Raw genomic sequence first — 18,428 nt, 5'->3', positions numbered from 1 at the left:
GATCCAGAAAAATATTTGACAAAATCTAATGCCAAATTATGATAATAACTTCCAGCAAGAAGTAAACTGCTCCAGTGTGATACACGGCAGCCACAAAAGATGTACTGCAAACATTATACTTAATGGTGACAACTGGACTTTCCCCTATAGTTAGGAGAATGTCAAGGACAACTACTTTCCCAGGTCCATTCAACATTGTACTGGAAGTCATATGAATTTCAAATACTCCAGAAAAAACATAAAAGGCTTAAAGATCAGAAAACAGGTAAAGCTACCTCTAAGGGCAGATGACAGATTATTTAGAGAAAAAAATCTTAGGAATCTGAAATATAACTACTAGAATTAGCAAGTGAATATAAATGGCTGTGGTATCCAACATTAATATTAAAAATTAATCAAAGACGTCCAGGGAAGATGGTAGAGTAGGATAATCCTGGGTTTAATTTTTTCCATGGATATAACTAGATACCACCTACATCAGGGTAAATAACCCAGAAAATTATGTGAAGGCTGGCAGAACACTATCCACGACTAAACGTAGAGACGAGACCAGGAAAGGTGGATACACGTCAGGAACCAAACTGACCCACAGGACTGTTTTCATGAAAGAGGGACACTGCAGGCATGGGAAGGGGAGAGAAAGAGATCACAGCACACACCCTAGGCACAAGAGACCTGTATGAATCTTCATGACACCTGGCTTTGAAAACCAGAGGGGTTTAACTTCTTAAGTTCTTATAATCAGTGGGGTTTAACATCTGGAACTTTATAAAACAGTGGGTGCAGCTCTGGGAGAGCCTGAAGGTGACAGGAAACTGAGTCCATGCCTTTAAAGAGTTTGGACAATAAAGAGCCCTGCTGAGATACAGTGCAGAAGCAGGAGGGAGATTCGTTCCTCGGGGCTTGCGCTTAAGGAACAGGGATCTTTGAGAGACTTCTCCAAGAACAAAGGAGCTGGTCGGTGCCATCTTCATCCCCCACTCTGTAACCTAGATACAGGGACACCTGCAGGAATGAATGCAGTGGGAATACACTCAACCTAGCTCCCTAACAATTCCTCTGCTCCCACATGTTTCTTAGGTCTGACCCCTCCAACCTGGCCTCAGCAGGAATTTTCCTGGGAGGTTGCTGATGTTCTCCCATGCAAACCTTGCTAATACCATGCACCCTACCCGTGTTCTCCTGTGGAACTGCTCCCTCCAACTCAGCCCCCTCCCAGAGCAGATGCATGCCCCACCTCCACACTCTCCTGAAGATGTGCTCCCTTCATCAGACCCTCCGTAGGAGTCCATTCAAAGTGGTGCCACAGGGCACCTGGGTGGCTCAGTGGGTTAAGCCGCTGCCTTTGGCTTGGGTCATGATCTCAGGGTCCTGGGATCGAGGCCCGCATCGGGCTCTCTGCTCAGCAGGGAGCCTGCTTCCCTCTCTCTCTCTCTCTGCCTGCCTCTCCGTACACTTGTGATCTCTCTCTGTCAAATAAATAAATAAAATCTTTAAAAAAAAAAACAAAAACAAAAAACAAAGTGGTGCCACAAATGTAGCAGTGTGCACGGAGCCCTAACAGGCGCAAGCACCACTCCAAACTGACTCCTGCCCCAGGGAGAGGGGAAGATAACCACATACACCAGTCCAACTCAGGCCCCCACACTGGGCTGGAGGCAGACACCTGGTCTGACTACAGGTTCCACCTACCAACAAAATCATCTCAGGGGACAACACAGGGAAAGCACCCCTGCAGTTCAGTGCTACTGCATATCTGGCAACCACCTTGATCTGACTCAGCTAAAGACCCCCCCCAAGACGGCCCCAACCTGGCTCACTAACAACACAAGCACACCCACAATAGGCAAAGAATGCCACTGCACATAACTGGAATGAAGGAAAAAGGGCTCAGCGACAAAGGCAGGGTAACATGCAACACACATACAAACAACCCTGAAAGCACTAAGTTCTGGTGAATAGGAGACACGGCACTACAGGGTACTCTAGGACCTCTTCAAAAGGCCACGACTTTCGAGAGGAGGAGACATGACTGACCTTCCTAACATAAAGAAACAGACACAGGGAGTTAGAAAAAAATGAGCCAACGGAGGGATATGTCCCAAATGAAACAAAAAGACAAACCTCACAGCAAGAGACCTAAATGAAAGAGAGATAATATGTCTGGTACAGAATTTAAAGAAATGGTTAGAAAGATACTCACTGGACTTGAAAGAAGAGTGAAGGACCTCAGTGAGACCCTTAACAAAGAGATTAAAACATAAAAAGGAACCAATCTGAGATGAAGAACTCAATAACTGAAATTAGAAATACATTAGAGGGAATAAATAGTAGATGAGAGCAAGAAGAAGAGATCAGTAACCTGGAGGACAGAGTAATGAAAAGAAATCAAGCATGAGAGGAGAGAGGGAAAAAAAATGAAAATAGATTAAGGGAACTTTTCATGCATAGTAACATTTGAATTATAGGGATCCCAGAAGAAGAACAAAGAGAAAGGGGGACTCAGGGCGCCTCAGTGGCTCAGTCGTTAAGCATCTGCCTTTGGCTCAGGTCATGATCTCAGGGTCCTGGGATCAAGCCCCACATCAGTCTCCCTTCTCAGTGCAGAGTCTGCTTCTCCCTCTCCCCTTAGCTCATACTCTCTCTCACTATCTCTGTCTCTCTGTCTGTCTCTCTCAAATAAATAAATGAATAAAATCTGAAAAAAAAAAGAGGGAAAAAGGGGGACAGAAGATGTATTTGAAAAAATAGTAGATGCATTTGAAGAAAAATTCCTTAATCTGGAGAAGGAAACAGAAATCCAGATCCAGGAGGCACAGAGAGCCCCCATGAAAATAAACCCAAGGAGGTCCACACCAAAACACATAGTAATTAATATGGCAAAAAGGACTGATAAAGAGAGAATTTTAAAAGCATCAAAAGAAAAGAAAACAGGAGGAGTCAAGATGGCGGAGAAGTAGCAGGCTGAGACTACTTCGGGTAGTGGGAGATCAGCTAAATAGCTTATCTAAAGATTGCAAACACCTACAAATCCAACGGGAGATTGAAGAGAAGAAGAACAGCAATTCCAGAAACAGAAAATCAACCACTTTCTGCAAGGTAGGACTGGCGGAAAAGTGAATCCAAAGCGACGGGAAGATAGACCGCGGGGGGAGAGGCCTGCTCCCGGCGAGCGGCGGAGCAACGGAGCAAAATCAGGACTTTTAAAAGTGTGTTCCGCTGAGGGACATCGCTCCAGAGGCTTAACTGGGGTGAAGCCCAGGCGGGGTCAGCGCGGCCTCAGGTCCCGCAGGGTCGCAGAAGGATCGGGGGTGTCTGAGTGTCACAGAGCTTACCGGTATTAGAACGGGGAAGCCGGCTACAGAGACAGAGCCGAGGAGTGACTCTCAGCTCGGGGTTGCCTTGAACTGGTCGCAGGCTCGGTCAGCTTGGAGCGCGGCTGGAGGACAGGGTGGCGGGAGTCATTGGGCGCTGTTCTCTGAGGGCGCACTGAGGAGTGGGGCCCTGGGCTCTTGGCTCCTCCGGGCCGGAGACCGGGAGGCCGCCATTTTTATTCCCGTCCTCCAGTCTCTACGGAAAGCGCTCAGGGAACAAAAGCTCCCGAAAGCGAACCCGAGCAGATGACTCAGCGCGTCCCCGGGTAAGGGCGGTGCAACTCCGCCTGGGGCAAAGACGCTGGAGAATCACTACAACAGGCCCCTCCCCCAGAAGATCTACGGGAAACCCAGCCAGGACCAAGTTCACCTACCCAGGAGTACAGTTTCAATACCAAGGAGAGCGGCGGAATTCCAGAGGAGAAGAAAGCAAAGCACGGAACTCATGGCTTTCTCCCCATGATTTTTTAGCCTTGCAGTTAATTTAATTTTTTTTTCTTTTTCAATTTTTTTTTTCTTTTTCTCTTCTTCTGCTAAATTTTTTTTAACTTTTATCGTTTTCTTTTTTTAACGTTTTTTAAATAGTTTATCTAATATATATATATATATTTTTTTTCCTCTTTTTATGTTTTTTCTTTATCGGCTTTCTTTTTTTTAATAGTTTCTTTTTTTTTTCTTTCTTTCTGAACCCCTTTTTATCCCCTTTCTCCCCCCTCACAATTTGGGATCTCTTCTGATTTGGCTAAAGCATATTTTCCTGGGGTTGTTGCCACCCTTTTAGTATTTTACTTGCTCCTTCATCTACTCTTATCTGGACAAAATGACAAGGCGGAAAAATTCACAACAAAAAAAAGAACAAGAGGCAGTACCAAAGGCTAGGGACCTAATCAATACAGACATTGGTAATATGTCAGATATAGAGTTCAGAATGACGATTCTCAAGGTTCTAGCCGGGCTTGAAAAAGGCATGGAAGATATTAAAGCAACCCTCTCAGGAGATATAAAAGCCCTTTCTGGAGAAATAAAAGAACTAAAATCTAACCAAGTTGAAATCAAAAAAGCTATTAATGAGGTGCAATCAAAAATGGAGGCTCTCACTGCTAGGATAAATGAGGCAGAAGAAAGAATTAGCGATATAGAAGACCAAATGACAGAGAATAAAGAAGCTGAGCAAAAGAGGGACAAACAGCTACTGGACCACGAGGGGAGAATTCGAGAGATAAGTGACACCATAAGACGAAACAACATTAGAATCATTGGGATTCCAGAAGAAGAGGAAACAGAGAGGGGAGCAGAAGGTATATTGGAGAGAATTATTGGAGAGAATTTCCCCAATATGGCAAAGGGAACAAGCATCAAAATCCAGGAGGTTCAGAGAACCCCCCTCAAAATCAATAAGAATAGGTCCACACCCCGTCACCTAATAGTAAAATTGACAAGTCTTAGTGACAAAGAAAAGATCCTGAAAGTAGCCCGGGAAAAGAAGTCTGTAACGTACAATGGTAAAAATATTAGATTGGCAGCAGACTTATCCACAGAGACCTGGCAGGCCAGAAAGAGCTGGCATGATATATTCAGAGTACTAAACGAGAAAAACATGCAGCCAAGAATACTATATCCAGCTAGGCTATCATTGAAAATAGAAAGAGAGATTAAAAGCTTCCAGGACAAACAAAAACTGAAAGAATTTGCAAATACCAAACCAGTTCTACAGGAAATATTGAAAGGGGTCCTCTAAGCAAAGAGAGACCCTAAAAGTAGTAGATCAGAAAGAAACAGAGACAATATACAATAACAGTCACCTTACAGGCAATACAATGGCACTAAATTCTTATCTCTCAATACTTACCCTGAATGTTAATGGGCTAAATGCCCCAATCAAAAGACACAGGGTATCAGAATGGATAAAAAAACAAAACCCATCTATATGTTGCCTACAAGAAACTCATCTTAAACCCGAAGACACCTCCAGGTTGAAAGTGAGGGGGTGGAAAAGAATTTACCATGCTAATGGACATCAGAAGAAAGCAGGAGTGGCAATCCTTATAGCAGATCAATTAGATTTTAAGCCAAAGATTATAATAAGAGATGAGGAAGGACACTATATCATACTCAAAGGAACTGTCCAACAAGAAGATCTAACAATTTTAAATATCTATGCCCCTAACGTGGGAGCAGCCAACTATATAAACCAATTAATAACAAAATCAAAGAAACACATCGACAGGAATACAATAATAGTAGGGGATTTTAACACTCCCCTCACTGAAATGGACAGATCATCCAAGCAAAAGATCAACAAGGAAATCAAGGCCTTAAATGACACACTGGACCAGATGGACATCACAGATATATTCAGAACATTTCATCCCAACGCAACAGAATACACATTCTTCTCTAGTGCACATGGAACATTCTCCAGAATAGATCACATTCTTGGTCCTAAATCAAGTCTCAACCGGTATCAAAAGATTGGGATCATTCCCTGCATATATTCAGACCACAATGCTCTAAAGCTAGAACTCAATCACAAGAGGAAATTTGGAAAGAACCCAAATACATGGAGACTAAACAGCATCCTTCTAAAGAATGAATGGGTCAACCAGGAAATTAAAGAAGAATTGAAAAAATTTATGGAAACAAATGATAATGAAAACACAACAGTTCAGAATCTGTGGGACACAACAAAGGCAGTCCTGAGAGGAAAATATATAGCGGTACAAGCCTTTCTCAAGAAACAAGAAAGGTCTCAGGTACACAACCTAACCCTACACCTAAAGGAGCTGGAGAAAGAACAAGAAAGAAACCCTAAACCCAGCAGGAGAAGAGAAATCATAAAGATCAGAGCAGAAATCAATGAAATAGAAACCAAAAAAAAAACAATAGAACAAATCAACGAAACTAGGAGCTGGTTCTTTGAAAGAATTAATAAGATTGATAAACCCCTGGCCAGATTTATCAAAAAGAAAAGAGAAAGGACCCAAATAAATAAAATCATGAATGAAAGAGGAGAGATCACAACGAACACCAAAGAAATACAGACAATTATAAGAACATACTATGAGCATCTCTACGCCAACAAATTGGACAATCTGGAAGAAATGGATGCATTCCTAGAGACATATAAACTACCACAACTGAACCAGGAAGAAATGGAAAGCCTCAACAGACCCATAACCAGTAAGGAGATTGAAACAGTCATCAAAAATCTCCAAATAAACAAAAGCCCAGGGCCAGACGGCTTCCCGGGGGAATTCTACCAAACATTTAAAGAAGAACTAATTCCTATTCTCCTCAAACTGTTCCAAAAAATAGAAATAGAAGGAAAACTTCCAAACTCATTTTATGAGGCCAGCATCACCTTGATCCCAAAACCAGACAAGGATCCCATCAAAAAAGAGAACTACAGACCAATATCCTTGATGAACACAGATGCAAAAATTCTCGCCAAAATACTAGCCAATAGGATTCAACAGTACATTAAAAGGATTATTCACCACGACCAAGTGGGATTTATTCCAGGGCTGCAAGGCTGGTTCAACATCCGCAAATCAATCAATGTGATACAACACATTAATAAAAGAAAGAACAAGAACCATATGATACTCTCCATAGATGCTGAAAAAGCATTTGACAAAGTACAGCATCCCTTCCTGATCAGAACTCTTCAAAGTGTAGGGATAGACGGCACATACCTCAATATTATCAAAGCCATCTATGAAAAACCCACCGCAAATATCATTCTCAATGGAGAAAAACTGAAAGCTTTTCCGCTAAGGTCAGGAACACGGCAGGGATGTCCGTTATCACCACTGCTATTCAACATAGTACTAGAAGTCCTAGCCTCAGCAATCAGACAACAAAAGGAAATTAAAGGCATCCAAATCGGCAAAGAAGAAGTCAAACTATCACTCTTTGCAGATGATATGATACTCTATGTGGAAAACCCAAAAGACTCCACTCCAAAACTGCTAGAACTTGTACAGGAATTCAGTAAAGTGTCAGGATATAAAATCAATGCACAGAAATCAGTTGCATTTCTCTACACCAACAACAAGACAGAAGAAAGAGAAATTAAGGAGTCCATCCCATTTACAATTGCACCCAAAACTATAAGATACCTAGGAATAAGCCTCACCGAAGAGACTAAGAATCTATACTCAGAAAACCATAAAGTACTCATGAAAGAAATTGAGGAAGACACAAAGAAATGGAAAAATGTTCCATGCTCCTGGATTGGAAGAATAAATATTGTGAAAATGTCTATGCTACCTAAAGCAATCTACACATTTAATGCAATTCCTATCAAAGTACCATCCATTTTTTTTCAAAGAAATGGAACAAATAATCCTAAAATTTATATGGAACCAGAAAAGACCTCGAATAGCCAAAGGAATATTGAAAAAGAAAGCCAAAGTTGGTGGCATCACAATTCCGGACTTCAAGCTCTATTACAAAGCTGTCATCATCAAGACAGCATGGTACTGGCACAAAAACAGACACATAGATCAATGGAACAGAATAGAGAGCCCAGAAATGGACCCTCAACTCTATGGTCAACTCATCTTCGACAAAGCAGGAAAGAATGTCCAATGGAACAAAGACAGACTCTTCAATAAATGGTGTTGGGAAAATTGGACAGCCACATGCAGAAAAATGAAATTGGATCATTTCCTTACACCACACACGAAAATAGACTCAAAATGGATGAAGGATCTCAATGTGAGAAAGGAATCCATCAAAATCCTCGAGGAGAACATAGGCAGCAACCTCTTCGACCTCAGCCGCAGCAACATCTTCCTAGGAACATCACCAAAGGCAAGGGAAGCAAGGGCAAAAATGAACTTTTGGGATTTTATCAAGATCAAAAGCTTTTGCACAGCAAAGGAAACAGTGAACAAAACCAAAAGGCAACTGACAGAATGGGAGAAGATATTTGCAAATGACATATCAGATAAAGGGCTAGTGTCCAAAATCTATAAAGAACTTAGCAAACTCAACACCCAAAGAACAAATAATCCAATCAAGAAATGGGCAGAGGACATGAACAGACATTTCTGCAAAGAAGACATCCAGATGGCCAACAGACACATGAAAAAGTGCTCCATATCACTCGGCATCAGGGAAATACAAATCAAAACCACCATGAGATATCACCTCACACCAGTCAGAATGGCTAACATTAACAAGTCAGGAAATGACAAATGCTGGCGAGGATGCGGAGAAAGGGGAACCCTCCTACACTGTTGGTGGGAATGCAAGCTGGTGCAACCACTCTGGAAAACAGCATGGAGGTTCCTCAAAATGTTGAAAATAGAACTACCCTATGACCCTGCAATTGCACTGCTGGGTATTTACCCTAAAGATACAAACGTAGTGATCCGAAGGGGCACATGCACCCGAATGTTTATAGCAGCAATGTCTACAATAGCCAAACTATGGAAAGAACCTAGATGTCCACCAACAGACGAATGGATAAAGAAGAGGTGGTATATATACACAATAGAATACTATGCAGCCATCAAAAGAAATGAAATCTTGCCATTTGCGACGACGTGGATGGAACTAGAGGGTATCATGCTTAGCGAAATAAGTCAATCGGAGAAAGACAACTATCATATGATCTCCCTGATATGAGGGAGAGGAGATGCAACATGGGGGGTTGAGGGGGTAGGAGAAGATTAAATGAAACAAGATGGGATTGGGAGGGAGACAAACCATAAGTGACTCTTAATCTCACAAAACAAACTGAGGGTTGATGGGGGGAGGGGTTTGGGAGAGGGGGTGGGGTTATGGATATTGGGGAGGGTATGTGCTATGGTAAGTGCTGTGAAGTGTGTAAACCTGGCGATTCACAGACCTGTACCCCTGGGGATAAAAATATATGTTTATAAACTGTAAAAAAAAAAAAAAAAGAAAAAAGAAAAAAGAAAGGATGAATACCCAAGTTTTGTAGCAACATGGACGGGACTGGAAGAGATTATGCTGAGTGAAATAAGTCAAGCAGAGAGAGTCAATTATCATATGGTTTCACTTATTTGTGGAGCATAACAAATAGCATGGAGGACAAGGGGAGATGGAAAGGAGAAGGGAGTTGAGGGAAATTGGAAGGGGAGGTGAACCATGAGAGACTATGGACTCTGAAAAACGATCTGAGAATTTTGAAGGGGTGGGGGGTGGGAGGTTGGGGGCACCAGGTGGTGGGTATTGTAGAGGGCACGGATTGCATGGAGCACTGGGTGTGGTGCAAAAATAATAAATACTGTTATGCTGAAAAAATAAAAAAATTAAAAAAAAAAAAAAGAAAGGAAAACATTTACATACAAGCAAAGCCCAATAAGGCTACCAGCTGATTTTGCAGCAGAAACTTTGCAGACCAAAAGAGAGTGACATGATATACTTGAAGTGCTGAAAGATAAAAACCTATAATCAAGAATACTCAACCCAGCAAGGCTATCATTCAGAATATAAAGAGAGAGATAAAGCTTCCCAGACAAACAAAAGTTAAAGGAATTCATTACCACTAAACCAGCCTTGCAACACATGTTAAAAGAGACTCTGAAATGGAAAGGAAAGACTATAAACAGGAGTAAAATATGAAGCATAAAAGCAGTAAAGTTATTTTTATCTATAAAAATCAGTCAAGGGATTCAAAAAAATAAAAGAATGTAAAGCATGACACTATATATCTAGAATGTGGGTACAGAGGAGTAAAAATTTAGTGCTTTTAAAATGGGTAAGCACCTATCAATTTAACTGACTGCTATATGCCCAAGATGTTATTCATAAACCTAATGGTAGCCACAATTCAGAAACTGGTGATATGCAAAAAATAAAGAGAAAGAACCCAAGTATATCACTGAAGAAAGCCAGCAAACTAGGAGAGAAGAAAGCAAAAGAAGATTGGAACAGAGAAATACAAAAACCACCATAAAATAAGTAACCAAATGGCAATAAGTACACACCTATCAATAATTACTTTGAATATAAATGGACTAAACACTCCATTCAAAAGACAAGGAGTGACTGAATGGATAAAAAAGTAAGACCCATCTATATGCTGGCTACAAGACTCACTGCAGACCTAAAACACATGCAGACTCAAAATGAAGGGATAGAAAAGAATTTATCATGGAGAAGGAATGTGAAAAGAAAGCCTCAGTAGCAATACTTATACCAGATGAAACAAACTTTAAAACAAAGTTTGTAACAACAGATGAAGAAAAACACTACATAATCATAAACAGAATAATACAACAAGATGTAAGAATTGTAAATATTAGTCCCACAACATGCAGGCACCCAAATAGATAAAGCAGCTAATAACAGACATAAAGGGAATAACTGATAGTAATACAGTAATGGTAGGGGACTTTAACATCCCACTTATATCAATAGATGGATCATCCAAACAGAAAATCAACAAAGAAACAACGGCTTTTCATGACACATTGGACCAGATCGGTTTACCAGATATATTCAGAACATTCTATCCTCAACAGCAAAATACACATTCTGTCAAGTGCACATGGAATATTCTCTAGAAGAGAGCACACACTAAACCACAAAACACATTCAGAATTCAACAAATTCAAAAATACTTAAATCATACCATACATCTTTTCTGACCACAATGCTATGAAACTAGAAAGCAAGCACAAGAAAAAAATCTGGAAAGAACATAAATAACATGCTACTACACAGTGAATGGGTGAACCAAGAAATCAAAGAGGAAATACAAAATTACAGAGAGACAAATGAAAAATAAAAACACAGCCATCCAAAATCTTTGGGATTCAACAAAACTGTTCTAAGAGAAAAGTTTATAGCAATACAGACCTACCTCAAAAAATGAGAAAAATCACAGCCAAATAATTTAACCTTACACCTAAAGAAGCAAGAAAAAGAACAACAAAACCCAAAACCAGTAGAAGGAAGGAAATGATAAAATTAGAGCAGAAATAAATGAAATATAAACTTAGAGAAAAAAAAAAAAAACAACAGAAGAGATCAATGAAACCAGGAGTTAGTTCTTTCAAAAGATAAACGAAATTGATAAACCTTTAATCAGATACATCAAAAAGAGAGAGAAAGAGGACTCAAATAAACAAAATCAGAAAGACAAGAAATAACAAACACCACTACAAAAATACAAAGGATTTTAAAAGACTATCGTGAAAAATTATATGCCAACAAATTGGAAAACCTAGAAGAAGTGGATAAATTCCAAAAAATACATAGTTTCCCAAAACTGAATCTGGAAGAAATAGAAAATTTGAACAGACCAACTACCAGCAATGAAATTAAAGCAGTAATCAAAAAATTCCCAACAGAAAGTCCAGGACCAGAAAGCTTCACAGGTAAATTCCACCAAACATTTAAAGAAGAGTAAATGACTATTTTCTCAAACTATTCCAAAAAATAAAAGAGGAGGGAAAGCTTCCAATTCATTTGATGAGGCCAGCATTATGTTGTACCAAAATGAGATAAAGATACCATTAAAAAAGCCCACTATTTCTGATGAACACAGATGCAAAAATCCTCAACAAAATATTAACAAACTGTATCCAACAATACATTAAAAAAATCATCCACCACAATCAAGTGGCATTTATTCCTGGGATGCAAGGGTGGTTTAATATTTGCAAATCAATCAACATGATGTATCACATTAGTAAGAGAAAGGATAAAAACCAAATGATCCTTTCAGTTGATGAAGAGAAAGCATTTGACAAAGTACAACATCCATTCATGATAAAAACTGTCAACAAAGTAGGCTTAGAGGGAACATACCTCAACATAATAAAGGTCATATATGAAAAACCCACAGGTAAAATTATTCTTAATGAGGAAAAAACTAACAGCTTATCCCCAAAGGCAGGAACAAGACCAAGATGTCCACTCTCACGGCTTTTTTTTAACTTAGTACTAGAAGTCCTAGTCACAGCAATCAGACAAGAAAAAAGAATGAAAGGAATCCAAATTGGGAAATAAAGCCTTCCTTATTTGCAGATGACATGATACTATACACAGAAAATCCTAAAGACACCCCCAAAACCTATTAGAACCAATACATGAATTCAGTATGGTCGCAGGATACAAAGTCAACATAATACGCTTTGTATTATATTACATTTCTGTACACTAATAATAATGTAGCAAAAAAAGAAATTAAGAAAAAGATCCCATTTATAATTGCACCAAAAATAATAAAATACCTAGGAATAAATTTAACCAAGGAGCTGAAAAACCTATACTCTTAAAACTTTAAAAACTGATGAAAGAAACTGACGATGACACCAACAAATGGAAAGATATTCCATGCTCATGGATAGGAATAACAAATATTGTTTAGAATGTCCATATTATCCAAAGCAATCTATAGATTTAATACAATCCCTATCAAAATACTAACAGCATTGTTCACAGACCTAGAACAAATAATCCTAAAATTTGTGTGGAACCACGGAAGACCCCAAATAGCCAAAGCAACCTTAAAAATGAAAAGCAAAGCTGGAAGCATCACAATTCCAGACTTCAAGTTATATTATAAAGCTGTAATGATCAAAACAGTATGGTACAGACACAAAAAGAGACACATAGATAGATGCAAGAACAGAACAGAAAAAACAGAAATGAGTCCACAACTATATGGTCAATTAATCTTCAACAAAGCAAGAACGAATAGCCAATGGGTAAAGGACAGTCTCTTCAGCAAGTGGTGTTGGGAAAACTGGACAGCAACATGCAGAAGGTTGAAACTGGACCACTTTCTTACACCATATGCAAAAATAAATTCAAAATGGATTAAAGACCTAAATGTGATATCTGAAGTCATAAACCTGAAAGAAGAGAGCACAGGCAGTACTTCCTCTGACATTAGCTGTAGCAACCTTTTTCTAGATAGGCCTTCTTTGGCAAGGGAAACAAAAGCTAAAACAAACTATGGGGACTGCATCAAACTAAAAGGCTTCTGCACAGCAAAGGAAACAATGTAGTGAAAAGACAACCTACTGAATGGGCAAATGACATGTCTGATAACAGTTTAGTACTCAAACTTTATAAAGAACTTCTACAACTCAACACAGAAGAACTCAAATAATACAATTAAAAGGTGGACAAAGGGAGCCTAGATGGCTCAGTCAGTTAAACTTCTGACTCTTGGTTTCGGCTCAGGTCATGATCTCATGTGTCATGAGACAGAACTCCACGCTGGGCTCTGCACTCAAGCAGAAAGTCTGCTTGAAGATTTTCTCCCTCAGGCCCTCCCAACCCCCACCCCCACCCCACCCCCATCCCACCATTTGCATGCTTGCCCCCTCCCTCTCAAACATAAATAAACTTTAAGTGAATAAATAAGTAAATAAAGACACAAACAGACATTACTATACATGCAGATGGCCAACAGACACCTGAAAAGATGTTCAACATCACTCATCATCAGGGAAATGCAAATCAAAACCACAAAGAGGTATCGCCTCACATCTGTCAGAAGGGCTAAAATCAAAACACAAGAAACAACAAGTGTTGGCAAAGATGTGGAGAAAAATGAACGCTCTTGCAATGCTGGCGGGAATCCAACTGGAGCAGCCACTGTGGAAAACAGTAGGAATATTCCTCAAAAAATTACAAATAGAATTACCAGATCTACCAGATGATCCACTAATTTCCCTACTGAATATTTACCCCAAAAATATGAAAATGCTAATTTCAAAAGATACATGCACCCCTATGTTTATTGCAGCATTATGTATAAATGCCAGATTATGGAAGCAGCCCAAGTGTCCATCGATATATGAATGCATAAAGAAAACGTGAGATATATATATATATATATATATACACACACACACACACACATACACACACACACACATATACATGTAATGGAATATTACTCAGCCACAAAAAGAATGAAATCTTGCCATTTGCAACAACATGGATGGATCTAGAGGGTATAATGCTAAGTGAAATAAGTCAGTAAGTAAGGCAAAACAAATACCATACGATTTCACTAATTTGTGAAATTTAACAGAACACATGAACAAAGGAAGAAAGACACAAACCAAAAAACAGACTCTTAACTATAGAGAACAGAGTTTTACCAGAATGGAGGCTGGTGGGGTGAAATAGGGAAAGGGGACTAAGAGCACACTTACGATGAGCACTGAATAATGCAGAGAATTATTGCATCACTGTATTGTACTAATGTAACACTGTATATTAATCACACTGGAAATTTTTTAATGATAATATATTTATTATATACCACCAGAAAACACTTGTGAGTTTTCAAAATTTTATTTACAATACAGTCAAAAACATAAAATATTCAGGGATAAATTTGTCACAGTTGTGTATGACCTCATTGCTGAAAACTACAAAATGTTCCCCTTCTGGGGAAAAATTAAAGCCCTAAATAAATGGAGAGAAATACCATATTCCTGGTCTGAAGGTAATGGCATGCTGGTAATCATTTAACAATGAACTCCCGCCCCAAAAAACAACAGGGGACTTTGCTAATTTCTTCCACCCTGGCCAATGTCAAGCTATCAAATTTCTGAAAATTTAATAACTGTCTCTTGTGACTTAGTATGAGCTATTTTCAGCTTGCCAATGACCAAAAGACTTAATGTTGTGAAAATGACAATCCTCCCCAAACTGATCAATATCAGTCTTAATTGGAGCAAGTATTGTACATTGACAGTTTAATTATAAAATGTATATGGGAATGTAAAGGAGCAAGAATATCCAGAACAATCTTGACAAAAAATCAAAGTTAGAAGACTTGAACCATCAGACTTCAAGAGTTACTTTGAAGGTAACCCTGACAATGGGATACTGGCCTAAGGATAATAAGAAGTGGAGCAGATCAGAGAACTCTAGAATAGACCAAGTCTGCATACAGTCATTTGACTTGCAAATGCCTTTTCAACACACAGTGTTAGAATAAATGGTTATCTGTATGGTCTAAAAGTAATCCTTGACCCCATACCTCACACCATATAAAAAGTAATTAAGAGAGATTAGAAAATAATAATAAACACACAAAAAATAATAAAATGCAAAAATTAAACTTTAAAACTTCTAGAAGGAAATACAGTCGAAATCATTCACTATTTGAGGGTAGGAAAAGTTCTTGGGATACTGAAATCAATAAGGAAAAAAATGGCATCACCAAATTTGAAAACTTCTTTTCAACATAAGACATCACTATGTAAATGAGTAAGCACGTTCCAAGCTAGGAGATAATGTGCGTGAACTGTGCGTCTGACATGTGCCCGGTGTCCCACATACATGAAGAACAGTAACTCCACTGACAAATAACCACTTAGTAACAGGTAAATGATTTGAATTCATAAGCGCATTAAAAAGTGCTTAATATCACTACACATCAGGAAAATGTAAATTAAAACCACAGTGAGATTCAACCACATGTCTACCAAAATGGAGAAAGTTTTATTTAATTAGTTAATTAATTAATTTTTATAAAATGGAAAACAAATTTAATAGACTGAAACACCAAATACTGGCAAAGATGTGGAACAACTCCCATCCATTATTGGTGGGAGCATACGACAGTCCAACCGCTTTAGAACCATAAGATACCTGGGAATAAACCTTACCAAAGAGCTAAAGGATCTGTACTCGAGGAACTACAGAACACTCAGGAAAGAAATTGAAGAAGACACAAAAATATGGAAGACCATTCCATGCTCTTGGATTGGAAGAATAAACATTGTTAAAATGTCTCTACTGCCTAAAGCAATGTATACTTTTAATGCCATTCTGATCAAAATTCCACCGGTATTTTTCACAGACCTGGAGCAAATAATCCAAAAATTTGTATGGAATCAGAAGAGACCCCGAATTGCTAAGGAAATGTTGAAAAACAAAAATAAAACTGGGGGCATCACGTTACCTGATTTCAAGCTTTACTACAAATCTGTGATCACCAAGACAGCATGGTACTGGTATAAAAACAGACACATAGACCAGTGGAACAGAGTAGAGAGCCCAGATATGGACCCTCAACTCTATGGTCAAATAATCTTCAACAAAACAGGAAAAAATATATAATGAAAAAAAAAGACAGTCTCTTCAATAAATGGTGCTGGGAAAACTGGACAGCTATATGTAGAAGAATGAAACTCGACCATTCTCTTACACTGTACACAAAGATAAACTCAAAATGGATAAGAGACCTCAACGTGAGACAGGAATCCATCAGAATCCTAGAGGAGAATCATTCTGAATGTCAGTCAAATTGAATAGTCACATTTCTGCGAACAGCCTCGTCGTCAAGGAGAAGCAACAAGAGTGATGGAAGACCGGGACCATCCTTGGTGGCCATCCTCTCCTGCAGCTCTGGAGGAAGGAGGACCAAAGGGGGAGGGCGTGGTTAAGAATAAAAACATCCTCATAGTCTAGGAAAAGGCTGGTTAATCCCCAGCCAGGGGATCAAGTAAGTGCCAGCACTAGTTTCAAGTCCTTCCCTCAGTCCATGACAGGTCACAACAGGAAACACACTGCCAAAAGCCAACCGGCCAGTAACAGCAAAGCTAACCAGTCCAGAGACTTGTCCTCAGGAAAGGCAAGGAAGGGCTCAGGACAGGCCCCAAACTTACCAGCAGGAGACTCAAACTTCAGCAAAATGCTGTTGTATCCCAGTGTAATCAAGACGGATTCCTTCCCCACGCGGCAACATTCAGTGTCTCTGTTGAGTAAGCATTTGAAGACACACACGCCATCGGCTATAGAGGATGGAAAAAAAAAAGGAGTGGGGATTAGGAAAATCCATTTTTGAGCATTGTAAAAAGGTTCAGCAATGCCATCCCTACATTTCTCTCCTTTTTTCAAGGCTCCCCATTTCCTTCGTAATAGAATCCCTCGTGAGACATAAGGCAGTAGGAGGATCCGATAAAACGGGAATTAACTGTGGCCCCGTAGCATTTCTTCACATGTGGGTTAGCACAGAGTCAAAACTAACTCTTAGTGGCTCTTGTTTTTATGTCCAGGGCCCCACTCCCTTTAAACCTCCTATTCCCCAGTGGGTTTTGTGTCTCTTGAAGGCATCTCGGGAGAGCCCAAGTTATGTCCCTCTGGTGATTCCTGAACACTTAGTATATACCAGAGAGCTCACACGGTCTTCCTTGTAAGTGCCAGTGTTCCTGGGTAGAGGCGAGGCAGAGAGCTCAGGTCCAAATGTGCGCAGCTAGTAAGGGCAGAACCAGGATTAAAGCCTAAGATTAAATTTGACTCTGAAGCCCATTGATGCTCTTACCACACTGGGCCAAGGCAAGCGCAATAAAGAGGGTGCTTGGGTTCTGCAAGCAGGGCCGGTGGTGAGTGGCTAGGCTCTCACCAGGTTCATGCATGGGTGATTGGGAAGTAACTGGCTATTCCTCCTTTTACAAGTTAAGCAGGCCCTGAACACTGGGACAGCTGGAGAGCGGTGGCAAAAGTAATAAACTTGGGGTTGGGTTTTCATCTCTGATATTTACTAACCTAGGGACTTCAATCACCGAATCACACTTAGACACATTATTTCACTATGTAAAATAAAAGTATTGATATTTATTTCCCAAGCTTTTTGTGACGACTGAATAATAAAGGCGAAAATAATTTTTAAAATCCTGATGATATGGTTGGGACTATGGGATATATGGGGCTATGGTCGTTTCTCTCATTCTAGACTAGATCTTAGTTTCCATCCTTAATGTCTTCCATTCTCCCTTACAAAATCAAATACAGGAAGTGTTTTAACTTTAAAACATAGTTATATATTGGGGCACCCGGGTGGCTGAGTGGGTTAAAGCCTCTGCCTTCAACTCAGTTCATGATCCCGGAGTTCTGGGATCAAGCCCCACATCAGGCTCTTTCCTCAGCAGGGAGTCTGCTTCCCTCTCTCTCTCTGCCTGTCTCTCTGCCTACTTGTGATCTCTGTATGTCAAATAAATAAAATCTTTAAAAAAATAGTTATATATAAAATTCTTTTACACAAGTATGTGGCCCATTCATATACACACATTCAAAACACACACACACACACAG

The 18,428-nt window shown here is 39.6% G+C and overlaps 1 protein-coding gene across 2 annotated transcripts in view; it reads right to left on the bottom strand.

Moving 5' to 3' along the window:
- The window catches only part of LOC125084066 (histone-arginine methyltransferase CARM1-like), a 278,327-nt gene that overhangs the window by 171,349 nt on the left and 88,550 nt on the right, over positions 1-18,428 (bottom strand). For both annotated transcript variants that reach the window (XM_047701178.1, XM_047701179.1), the window contains exon 2: positions 17,003-17,128. In XM_047701178.1, coding sequence (XP_047557134.1) covers positions 17,003-17,128 — 126 coding nt within the window. The remainder of the gene's footprint in view (positions 1-17,002; positions 17,129-18,428) is intronic.

The sequence above is a fragment of the Lutra lutra genome, chromosome 13 (assembly GCF_902655055.1).
Source record: "Lutra lutra chromosome 13, mLutLut1.2, whole genome shotgun sequence".
NCBI classification, from domain to species: Eukaryota; Metazoa; Chordata; class Mammalia; order Carnivora; family Mustelidae; genus Lutra; species Lutra lutra.
Note: the sequence above shows the minus strand (reverse complement) of the source record. Positions and strands in the feature narration are given on the sequence as shown.